The 12312-nt window shown below is 35.2% G+C and overlaps 1 protein-coding gene across 1 annotated transcript; it reads left to right on the plus strand.

The window, feature by feature from the left end:
• Window positions 1-5263: 5263 nt before the first annotated feature.
• On the plus strand, window positions 5264-11965 carry LOC147407834 (uncharacterized). Its single transcript, XM_086432639.1, has 5 exons — window positions 5264-5621; window positions 6874-7023; window positions 7115-7189; window positions 7279-7425; window positions 10005-11965. Exons 1-5 carry the CDS (start codon window positions 5264-5266, stop codon window positions 11963-11965), a joined length of 2691 nt encoding a protein of 896 aa, XP_086288765.1.
• Window positions 11966-12312: the final 347 nt, after the last annotated feature.

Genomic DNA, 12312 nt, shown 5'->3' on the forward strand with positions numbered 1-12312 from the left:
CAAAACTTCTAACCCATGTAGGACAAAAAACGTTTGTTAAACTGTGTGGTAAAACTTAGGGTGCTGAACATTTCCCATATAGGGTCCCGTTCGGCACCCTAAGTTTTACCACACACTTTAACAAACGCGTTTTGTCTTACATGGGTTAGAAGTTTCGGAATGAGCTGATTTTTGGTGAGGATGATCTCTATGGTGAGGAGATCATCCTCACCAAAAATCAGCTCATTCCAAAACTTCTAACCCCATCAAAATTGATTTACAAAAAATGGACGGTCCACGATTTTTCAACGTGTAAACATGGGGCTAAACATTTCAGAATGGGCTGATTTTTGGGGAGGATGATCTTCTAATCATAGAGATCATCCTCACCAAAAATCAGCTCATTCCAAAACTTCTAACCCATGTAGGACAAAAAACGTTTGTTAAACTGTGTGGTAAAACTTAGGGTGCTGAACATTTCCCATATAGGGTCCCGTTCGGCACCCTAAGTTTTACCACACACTTTAACAAACGCGTTTTGTCTTACATGGGTTAGAAGTTTCGGAATGAGCTGATTTTTGGTGAGGATGATCTCTATGGTGAGGAGATCATCCTCACCAAAAATCAGCTCATTCCAAAACTTCTAACCCCATCAAAATTGATTTACAAAAAATGGACGGTCCACGATTTTTCAACGTGTAAACATGGGGCTAAACATTTCAGAATGGGCTGATTTTTGGGGAGGATGATCTTCTAATCATAGAGATCATCCTCACCAAAAATCAGCTCATTCCAAAACTTCTAACCCATGTAGGACAAAAAACGTTTGTTAAAGTGTGTGGTAAAACTTAGGGTGCTGAACATTTCCCATATAGGGTCCCGTTCGGCACCCTAAGTTTTACCACACACTTTAACAAACGCGTTTTGTCTTACATGGGTTAGAAGTTTCGGAATGAGCTGATTTTTGGTGAGGATGATCTCTATGGTGAGGAGATCATCCTCACCAAAAATCAGCTCATTCTGAAATGTTTAGCCCCATGTTTACACGTTGAAAATCGTGGACCGTCCATTTTTTGTAAATCAATTTTGATGGGGTTAGAAGTTTTGGAATGAGCTGATTTTTGGTGAGGATGATCTCCTCACCATAGAGATCATCCTCACCAAAAATCAGCTCATTCCGAAACTTCTAACCCATGTAAGACAAAACGCGTTTGTTAAAGTGTGTGGTAAAACTTAGGGTGCCGAACGGGACCCATATATATATATATATATATATGGGGGGGGCGTTCAATGGCAAACTTTTTAGCAAACTTTTTGGCAAACATTTTTCAAAACATGGGTTAGAGGTTTTGGTGAGGATGATCTCTATGATGAGGAGATCATCATCACCAAAAATCAGCCCATTCCAAAACTTCTAACCCCATCAAAAACAGTTTACAAAAAATGGACGGTCCACGAGTTTTCAGCTTGTAAACATGGGTTAGAAGTTTTGGAATGGGCTGATTTTTGGTGAGAATGATCTCCTCACCGTAGAGATCATCCTCACCAAAAATCAGCCCATTCCAAAACCTCTAACCCATATTTTGAAAAATGTTTTGCCAAAAAGTTTGCTAAAAAGTTTGCCATTGAACGCCACCCTATATATATATATAGGGTCCCGTTCGCCACCCTTAGTTTTACCACACACTTTAACAAATGCGTTTTGTCTTACATGGGTTAGAAGTTTTGGAATGAGCTGATTTTTGGTGAGGATGATCTCTATGGTGAGGACATCATCCTCACCAAAAATCAGCTCATTCCAAAACTTCTAACCCCATCAAAATTGATTTACAAAAAATGGACGGTCCACGATTTTTCAACGTGTAAACATGGGGCTAAACATTTCGGAATGGGCTGATTTTTGGGGAGGATGATCTTCTAATCATAGAGATCATCCTCACCAAAAATCAACTCATTCCAAAACTTCTAACCCATGTAGGACAAAAAACGTTTGTTAAAGTGTGTGGTAAAACTTAGGGTGCTGAACATTTCCCATATATATATATATATATAGGGGGGCGTTCAAGGGCCAACTTTTTAGCAAACTTTTTGGGAAAACATTTTTCAAAACATGAGTTAGAGGTATTGGAATTGGCTGATTTTTGGTGAGGATGATCTCTACGGTGAGGAGATCATCATCACCAAAAATCAGCCCATTCAAAAACTTCTAACCCCATCAAAAACAGTTTATAAAAAATGGACGGTCCACGATTTTTCAACTTGTAAACATGGGTTAGAAGTTTTGGAATTGGCTGATTTTTGGTGAGGATGATCTCCTCACCGTAGAGATCATCCTCACCAAAAATCAGCCCATTCCAAAACCTCTAACCCATGTTTTAAAAAATGTTTTGCCAAAAAGTTGGCTAAAAAGTTGGCCTTGAACACCATATATATATATATATATATATATATAGACTAGCCTTACTTACATAGTAAGATTTGAAATCTTACTAATTGTCATTAGGCCCACATGGATTATGAAATTGGCAATCCAACAATACAAAATTCTAGATCTCATGGAAAAATTCATATTCAAAAGAAAATAAAATCAAAGAATTGTTTTTTTGAGGTTGATTCATGGTGTTGAACATGGATGACCACTGAATTCTCAAATTTAAAGTTGAAATCCAATGGTGAAAATGAAAAAAAAAAAATTTAATGAATTTTTTAAAGTTCTTAGAATTTTGTCCTTCAAAACATTATGGGATCAAATCATGTTTCTTTGATACCAGCAATTGATGCGGAAACTTTTCTTAATAAGTTGGTAAAGAAAGTGTTATTCTTTCTTTACCATACTTGGTATTATCAATCAAATTTAAAAAAATAAAGCTTAAATACATATAATACCTTTGGTATAAAGGATGTGTGAATCAAATCCAAATCACATTTGGCAGTATCATGAATCAAAACTATTTGAGACAAAATATCTCAAATCATAATTTTCAATTTTTTTATATTTTATATTTTTTGTTCCCCCATGATCATCTTCTTGGTAATCTTGGACTAGATGAGCTATTTCCCATTTCTCTCAAAAATAAAGAACAAGAACTCAAGCGAGTAATCTCCTTCTCATGTATGTCTATCGAGTCGAGTCAATTTTATTGTTCAAAAAAATGAATTAGGTGATTTAAGGTCTGTTTGGATTGACTTTTATAAGTGCTTCTGACTCCTATAGTGAGTCATAAGCACTTCCAACGGTCAGGCCGGATTTAGAGTGGGGGCACTTGCCCTCATAAGTATTTTCAAACCTACTAGGAAGTAATAGGCTATTGCGACAGAAAATAGCAACGAATAAAGAAATCTGCCGCTATTGCCCCACATAAAAAAATATGTAAACTCTTAGTTGACCTCACAAAAACTTTTCCACTCTTATGTTGCCTCACAAAAAAAAAAAAAAAAAAAAAAAAATTTACAATCTTAGTTGCTCTCAGAATTTTTTTGTTCACTCTCACGTTGCCCCCACATGGATAAATCCTTGCTCCGCCCCTGCCAATGGTGTTTGGATATATAGCTCCAAAATTGAAGTACTTCATGATACTACACGGTGAGCCTTCATTCTAAAGAAATTTCAAAAGATGACAATTTGCTTTTTTTTTTTTTTTTTTAATGTCATATATTTTAGTCCTCAAAAACACTATAAAAGAGAAGTTCGGTTTAGCTGGATTTCAAAAGGTAGCAATTTCCTTTTCATCGAGGTACACGACTGAAAAGCATTTGTTATGCTCACCTCCACATTAGCAAAGTGTGTAATGAGGTCATTGCGGCAAGTCTCTACTTTATTTAGTCAAGTCACACAACTTGTTATTTTGTTATTTAGTTAGTTGTGTCTCACAACTTTTCTTTTGAAAGGCATCTTGACTCACAGGTGACGACAACTCGAGAGTTTCTGATACGGTAATGTCCTTTTCATCGAGATACACGACTGAAAAGCATTTATGATTATGTGCGCACCTCCAAGTCGGCAAAGTGTGTATTGTGGTCATTCCATCAAGTCTTTACTTTGTTTGGTCAAGTCACAGAATTTGTTATTTAGTTGGTCGTATCTCACGACTTTTCTTTTGAAAGGTATCATGACTCACTGGTGACGATGACTTGAGAGTTTTTGATTCGGCAATTTCCTTTTCATCGAGATATAAGATTGAAAAGCATCTATGGTTTTGTGGGCACATCCATATCAACAAAGTGGGTATTGAGGTCACTCCAACAAGATTTTATTTTGTTTAGTCAAGTTGCAAAACTTGTTATTTAATTGAGTATCGATAACCTGACACCCCCACGTGGTATACTCAAAATACTCTCCTGACATGGCATGTGCTAGAACCATAGATTTTCTTTCATCGGGATACACAACTACACATATATGTGGGGATTTGTAGTTGTGTATATTCCAAGGCATAAAGTCTATGGTTCTGGCACATGCCACGTCAAGAGAATATTTTGAGTATGCCACATGGGGGAGTCAGATTATCATGACTCTATTTAGTTAGTCGTGTCTCACAACTTTTCTTTGATTCATGATAATTTGACTCCCCCACATTACACACTCAAAACACTCTCCTGATGTGGCATGTGCTTGAACCATAAATTTTAGAGTCGTTTTTTACTCACAGACTCCTCGGTGCTTGCCACGTCAAGCATGCAAGGGTAGTTTTGTAACTAACAAGGGTACTTCGGAAAATTATGAATGCCATTCAAATACACGTGGGTACATGTTATTGGTGGATCCCAGATTTGTGTGACTTCTGTGAGCAAATATTTTTCTAGATTTAATTTTATGCTTAGGGATACACATCTGCATAGATTTTATGGGGATGTGCTGATGTGTATCCTGAGGCTTCAAATCTATGGTTCTAGAACATGCCACATTAGGAGAGTTTTTTTTAGTATGCCACGTGGGGGAGTCAAAAAATCATTACCCCTTTTGAGTAATGATAAAATGACTCCCCACGTGGCATACTCAATCGACTCTCCTTATGTGACGTAGATATGTGCTCCTAGGGATACAAAACTGCACAGTCCCATAAAAAGTGTAGTTGTGTATCTTGAGGAGTACATATATACTATTCTAACACGTCACATCAGGGGGAATCAATTGGGTATACCAGGTGGGAGAGTCATTTTATCACGATTCCAAGGCAATATCTATCTTTCTAAACACAGGCAAGTTTCCTCCTCAAAAACACTATAAAAAGGGAAGTTGGGTTTAGTTAGATTTCAAGTTAAAATTTAGTGTCTGTCTATCATCATGGAGTGGAGGAGGAGGTCTTCTCTCATGTTGTGTTGTTTGTGGGTTTTGGGGGCATTGGTTCAGTTTCAGGGTTTAAGGTGTTTGGGATGCTTAGAAAAAGAGAGGATCGCTTTACTGAATATCAAAGCTGCATTCAATAACCCAAATGATTCTTATTTTACTTCATGGGAGAAAGAGAGTGATTGTTGTGTGTGGGAGAGAGTTAAGTGTAACAACAACAGCATGAGGAGAGTCACCAGTCTTTATCTTGATGATATTAGGGGCTATCAGTTACCAGGCTGGTATTTGAATGCCTCCTTGTTTCTGCCCTTTGAAGAACTCATTCTTCTCGACTTATCAAACAATTCGCTACTTGGTTGGATTGAAAACAAAGGCACTCTCTCTCTCTCTCTCTCATATTTTTCTAGTATTTTAAAAATAACTGTATTATTGGGTTGTTTTACAATTCAAAAAGACTATTATTATTATTTTTTAAATGTCATTCTAACACTAATTTTCTCATTTAAAAAAAAATGTTTTTACCATTATCTAATTTAAAATTCATGAACATGGTTTAATATTATCTACGATAAGGTTAACATCATGATTCCCACACATTGATGTAGTTATAGATTATAAACCTCAAGGTTTTGCAATTCGTGTGTGAAGAGATTTTTATGGATTTTGATAATATGACACCCTTTTTCGTGCACTCCCCTTTCTCTCTCTTGCCCATAGTGAAAAAAGAAAAAACTTTCTGAGCTGATCGCTTTGTGACATTCAAAGACATTATTCGATGCAACAGAGTTGGAGAACAAAATTATATGAACTTTAAAATAAATAAATAAAAACAGTTATTTACACCGTTGAATTTTATTTTTAAATTTGGGTACTTGGTGGCCATCCATTTTCAATTCCTTGGATCAAGTTTGAAAAATATTTTTTTTATGAATATGAATATGAATATTTTCATGAAATCTAAAATGCATTGTTGTGGGATTGTCAATGTGGGCCCAACGATTTGTTTTAAGATTTGAAATCTAAAAAAAGAAATATGTGGGCAGAGGACGTGCAAGCAAGAGAGATAAGAATTCTCCCTATTGCTGATGTTATTTGTTCCATATGTCAAACGTTTGTTGGGCTGTGAGCAAACACGTCAAGGGGTGTGTGTCAAAAAAGGCGTTACATTATCAGCACTGTATTTTTTTAAAGAATTTTAGATAGATTATCAAGATTTGATGATATTTTGAAGAAGGGAGATTATATTTCCATACCAACTTTTACTAACGCCACCCCCCAAGATGTGTACTAAATCTTTCATGATTAATTTACTTATGAATTGGGATGGCATTAGCAAAATTTGGAGAGGAAATAGAATCTCTCTCTCTCTTTTCTTTTTTAAAGAATATCATTCGAAAATAACAAATAACACCCCTTACTACTCTTATAATTAAAAGATAATATTTTTTAGAGGTATTTTCGGAAAGATATGATTTTTAAGTTTGCAAAAATTATATAACCAAGGGAATATGGATTACAGTCTATGATATATACATTGGAATAGTACATTAACATTGACAAAAACATGTATCTAATCATTGCGCATTCTCTCTTGTTTGTATACTAAGGTTTCGGTAAATTATCGAGAGTCAACAAATTACAAGTCCTTAGGTTGGATGGTAACTTCTTTACAAGTCTAACATCTTTGGGTGAACTTTCATCTCTTAAGTATCTGTATCTAGGGGATAATGAATTACAAGGAGCAATTCCAATTCAAGGTATGTTTTGATCTTGATGCGCTAATAACATTTGTTTGTAGTTTTATCTCTCATTTGGATTAGATAGAACCATTTTTATTTTCTTTTGTAGAGTTCAATTCATTGAGGAAATTGGAGATTTTGAATCTGAGATATAATAATTTCAATGGCTCCCTACCAATTCAAGGTAAAGAAGGTTTCCTATGATGACGTAGGCTTTTATTTATATTTTTTTTCAAAACAATTAATTCATCTATTTTTCCTTCCTTTTTGTAGAGTTCACTACTCTGAGCAAATTGCGATTGTTGAACCTAGGTCATAATAATTTCAGTGGGAGTATTCCTTCATTTATTGGGAATCTGACTTCTCTTCAGATATTAGCTTTGTCGGGAAACAAACTCAATGGCTCCTTACCAACCCAAGGTCTCTCTCTCTCACACACGTTCTTTTGACAAAATCCTAGACAATATTCTAGACAAAAATTTCTCTTATATAATTAAAAAGTTTCGGAATGGACTGATTTTTTGTGAGGATGATTTCTAAAAATTGTTTTGTCTAACCCCATGAATTACAAACTAACGATAAAAATTAACGGTTCACGATTCTTTATCTTATAAACTAGGGTTAGAAATTTCATAATTGGCTGATTTTTTGTGAGAAGGATTTTCTCACTATAGATATCATCCTCACAAAAAATCAGCTCATTCTGAAAATTTTAGTTCATATAAGACAAAATGCTTTTTCTAGAATGTTGTCTAAAGTACGCCACCCATACATATATATAAGGTAACGTTCAGATGATCTTTATGATGAGAAGATCATCCTCACCAAAAATCAACCCATTCCGAAACTTCTAACCCCATCAAAAGTGGTTTACAAAAGTTAGACGATCCATAATTCTTCAACTTGTAAACTAGAGTCATAAGTTTTGGAATAAACTGATTTTTGGCGAGGATGATCTCTTCACTATAGAGATCATCCTCACCAAAAATCAGCTCATTCCAAAACTTCTAACCCCTATTTTGAAAAATGTTTAACTTTCTTTAGCGCATCCGAATGCTTCCCAAATATATAAGGGTGGCGTTAAGTCCTAAAAAGAGCCAAACATTTTTTCAATGTACGAGTGTTAGAAGTTTTATAATTGGCTGATTTTTTGTGAGGATGATCACTTCATCCTCACAAAAAAGTCAACCCATTCTGAAACGTCTAACCCTTTTTTGAAAAATGTTTGACTTTCTTTAGGACCTCTGAATGCTTCCCATATATATATATGAGTCATGATGAATGCACGCGGTCTTTGTATGCGGCTTACGTGGCAAGGGCACATAACCATAGATTGTTTTCATCACGATACACAGGAAAAAAATGTGTGGTTTTGTGCTGTTACCACATCAGCCGCATACTAAGACTGCGTGCATTTATCATTATTCAACAAACAAGAGACAAAATTTGTCTTATATGACTTAAAAGTATTGGTTGGGCTGATTTTTGTGAGGATGATCTCTATAGTGAGGAGAACATCTCACAAAACAATTAGCCCAATCTGAAACTTCTAACCCCATCAAAAATGGTTTACAAATTAACAGTGAAAATAGATGGTTCACAATTCTAATCCACGTTTGATGGGATTAGAAGTTTCAGATTCTGTTGATTGTTTTTTTGAGGATGATCTCTTCACCACAAAAATCGTCCTCACAAAAAATCAGTCCATTCCGAAACTTCTAACCCATATAAGACAATCATGCTGGCTCTATGTTTTCTTTCGAATGGGACCTTATATATATATATATACACTATAATGTTACGTTAGTGATCTCTAGACTATTTTTTTATATTATAAATATATCTAAAAGTATATTTCTATTTTATCTTTTAGTATAAAACACAGACTTTATTGTCATTCTGCAATAATATTTTTCTAATGAATAATGCTGAAGTGACCTCAGGCTGGAACCTCACATCGTACTTCTTGACTTGTAAGTGTATGAGAACCGTAAATACTTTTCATCGAGATACGAGTGAAAAATCATCGATGGTTCCTAATACACTTTCACGTCAAGAAGTGCGATATGTGATCAATCTAGCACAACTCTTTTCTAATATCATGAAAACTCAAAAAAATAAAAAATTATTTACAAAAAATGAATTAAACTATGATATTACACTATAATACTGAAACATGTGGGCCTTATATGAGTAGCGAACTTAATTTCTTACAAGTTACACGCAATGGTGGGATTCACATGAAGATCATGCTAGCTGTATAATCAAATCACAAATTGAAGAATGTTGAATTAAACTTATAATTCATTTGGATGATTCTAATATTTCAAATTCAAGTCCACTTATAATAGTTTAAGAATGTCAAAATGTACTAAATTTTGTATAACAGCCTTCACAAACCTTATTATGAGGTTGGAATTGTTGTTAAACCATTTTTACAATAGAAAATCAATAGGACCTTGGGACATGCTACAATAAACGCCTTTAGAGAAATTAAATTGTCCGTGCAACTTTCAAAATGAGTTGAACCCATCTTCACCTCCATTACCACTAATCCCTTCCTTGCTTAGCAAAAAACAAAAAACACATGAACAAAAATAATCCTGACCGTGAAAACAAAAAATACATTGAGTCATTTTTCATGATTTACCTGATCTTGAATAAATTACATATATAATGGGATGTGGCATATCTGAATCAGATCAAGTTTATGGACCATTAGGAAGAACAAAAAATGGTAGATCAAGGACAAGGAGGTCCTAGTTTCACCTAAGTCCACCAATGACCACAAAATCGAGAAGGAGATTTATTATGTGTCATGCTATCCGTGATCTTAGATATGAGATCAGGTTTTCTTAATTGTGTTTAGGGTCTAATAATGCATTCTCAATTACTTTAAGTGCATCTTTATCATACAGTGTGTGCATCACACTAGCCCCCTTCACTACTGTTTATATATATATATATTCAACTAACACTTTCTTCATTTATTGCTCTAGGTTTGTGCAAATTGAAAATCCTTCAAGTGTTAAAACTCAGTTGGAATGGACTCGAGGGAAATCTTCCAATATGTTTCAGCAACTTGACATCCCTTCGTTACATGGGTCTCTCTCATAACCAATTGGAAGGAGAGATTCCTTCATCTCTGATCCTTGGTCTCACATCGCTACGGTTTCTTTATCTGTCTGAAAATCGATTTGAGGGTCTACTATCATTTAGTTTATTTGCCAACAACTCTAAGCTCGAGTTCTTCGGTCTTACTAATGGAAATAACCGACTTGAGGTGGAAACTGAGAATCCACCATGGATCCCTCAATTTCAACTTAAATTTCTTGAGTTATCAAATTGTAACCTAAGAAACCCAATTGGTTCTATTCCTGGCTTTTTGTACAACCAATACAATTTGAGACAAGTTTTTCTATCCCGGAATAACTTGAAAGGAAAGTTCCCATCATGGATATTGGGGAACAATACAAGGTTGGAAATTTTAGATCTTAGCCATAACTCCTTCATAGGTCCTCTTGATTTGCCATCCAATTCCATCAACACTAACATGCGTGTACTCAACATTTCCTCCAACCAAATTCACACAAAACTTCCTTCGAACATTGGTGAAATCCTTCCAAATTTGCATGTCTTAAACCTGGCTGAAAATTCTTTGCAAGGTAGTCTACCTCAGTCGCTTGGTGACATGAGAAGCTTGTTAGCATTGGATCTATCGAAAAATAAATTCTCGGGTAAAGTTCCATATTGGATTGGAAATTTGTCGGACTTGAGGTCACTTGTCATGCCTAAAAATTATTTTGAAGGTCATATTCCAATTGGTTTTTGCAAACTGAACAAACTTCACTTCCTTGACCTTTCTCAAAATAATCTTGATGGGACTATACCTTCTTTCACCAATTTATCATCTTTGAAATACTTACATTTGCAAAAGAACGGTTTTACTGGACCACTATCAAATGTTTGGACCCTAAATTCCTCCATGTTGTCAATAGATATGAGAGAGAACAATTTGTTTGGTAGCATTCCGAATTGGATCAATACTCTTTCAAATTTGAGAATTCTTCTCTTGAGAGGAAATCTTCTTCAAGGTCCCATTCCAGTTGAATTATGTCAACTAGTCAAGTTAAGTATTATGGACCTTTCTCAAAACAAACTTTCTGGATCGATACCTTCTTGCTTGAGCAACGTATCATTTGGTAAAGCAGGGCGTATAGATGATGTTTTTAGTCCGGATAACTATACAGAAACATTATATTCAGCACAACAGATGTTTCAAATTCTTGGCACTATTATACGAATCTCTTTTGTATATTCAACGTCTGACGTGCAAGAAGAAGTGGAGTTTATAACAAAAAGTAGGTCTGAATCTTACCATGGTAACATTCTTTACTTCATGTCAGGCATGGACCTATCATGGAATAGACTAACAGGTCATATTCCAGCAGAAATTGGAGGTTTAAGTGAGATTCATTCGTTGAATCTATCCCACAATTATTTAACAGGGTCAATTCCAGAATCATTTTCCAACCTGAAGCAAGTAGAGAGCCTAGATCTTTCTCACAACAGATTGAGTGGGACAATCCCTCCACAGTTGACAGATCTAACTTTTTTGTCAGTCTTCACGGTGGCTCACAACAATTTATCTGGTATGACACCAGGGACAAAGAATCAGTTTGGGACATTTAATGAAACTAGCTACGAAGGAAACTCTTTTCTTTGTGGACCTCCATTACAAAAAAGTTGCAACACTACTGGAACACAATCATTGGTGCCAACACCTTCAAAAGCAGGAGAAAATGACACAAGCAGCAATTTCTATATGAGTTTTGCAATATCGTATATCGTCGGGTTGCTGGGATACTTTGCACTTCTCTACTTCAATCTCCGTTGGCGAGAAATGTGGTTTGGTTACATAGATGCATGTATTGCTTCCTTTCATCATTGTATTAGATGATGTCGTTTGTCCTTCGTAAACTACATGGCCATGTACTAAAATAACTTCAATGTTACTGCTACAATGTATTTTATTCTATATATTTTTGTTTCCTTCTATGAATCAAAAACAAGGCAAGTATGCTCATCATATTTACAAGAAATTTTGTCTTGTCTTCTAAAACACCTGGCCCGCTAAAATTATTGGGAAGTTAGTGGCACAGGTTGATGACTTTAAGTAGTTTATGTTGAGATCATATTTAATGAAAACATAGTTCTAGCCCATGTAACAAATTTATTGTGCGGAGAATGCTTCAATTGTTGTGATGCATAAAGTAATTTATAAATTAAATATTGATACAAAATTTG

The sequence above is a fragment of the Akebia trifoliata genome, chromosome 3, assembly GCF_017979445.1.
Source record: "Akebia trifoliata isolate Shusen 1 chromosome 3, ASM1797944v1, whole genome shotgun sequence".
Lineage (NCBI taxonomy): Eukaryota > Viridiplantae > Streptophyta > Magnoliopsida > Ranunculales > Lardizabalaceae > Akebia > Akebia trifoliata.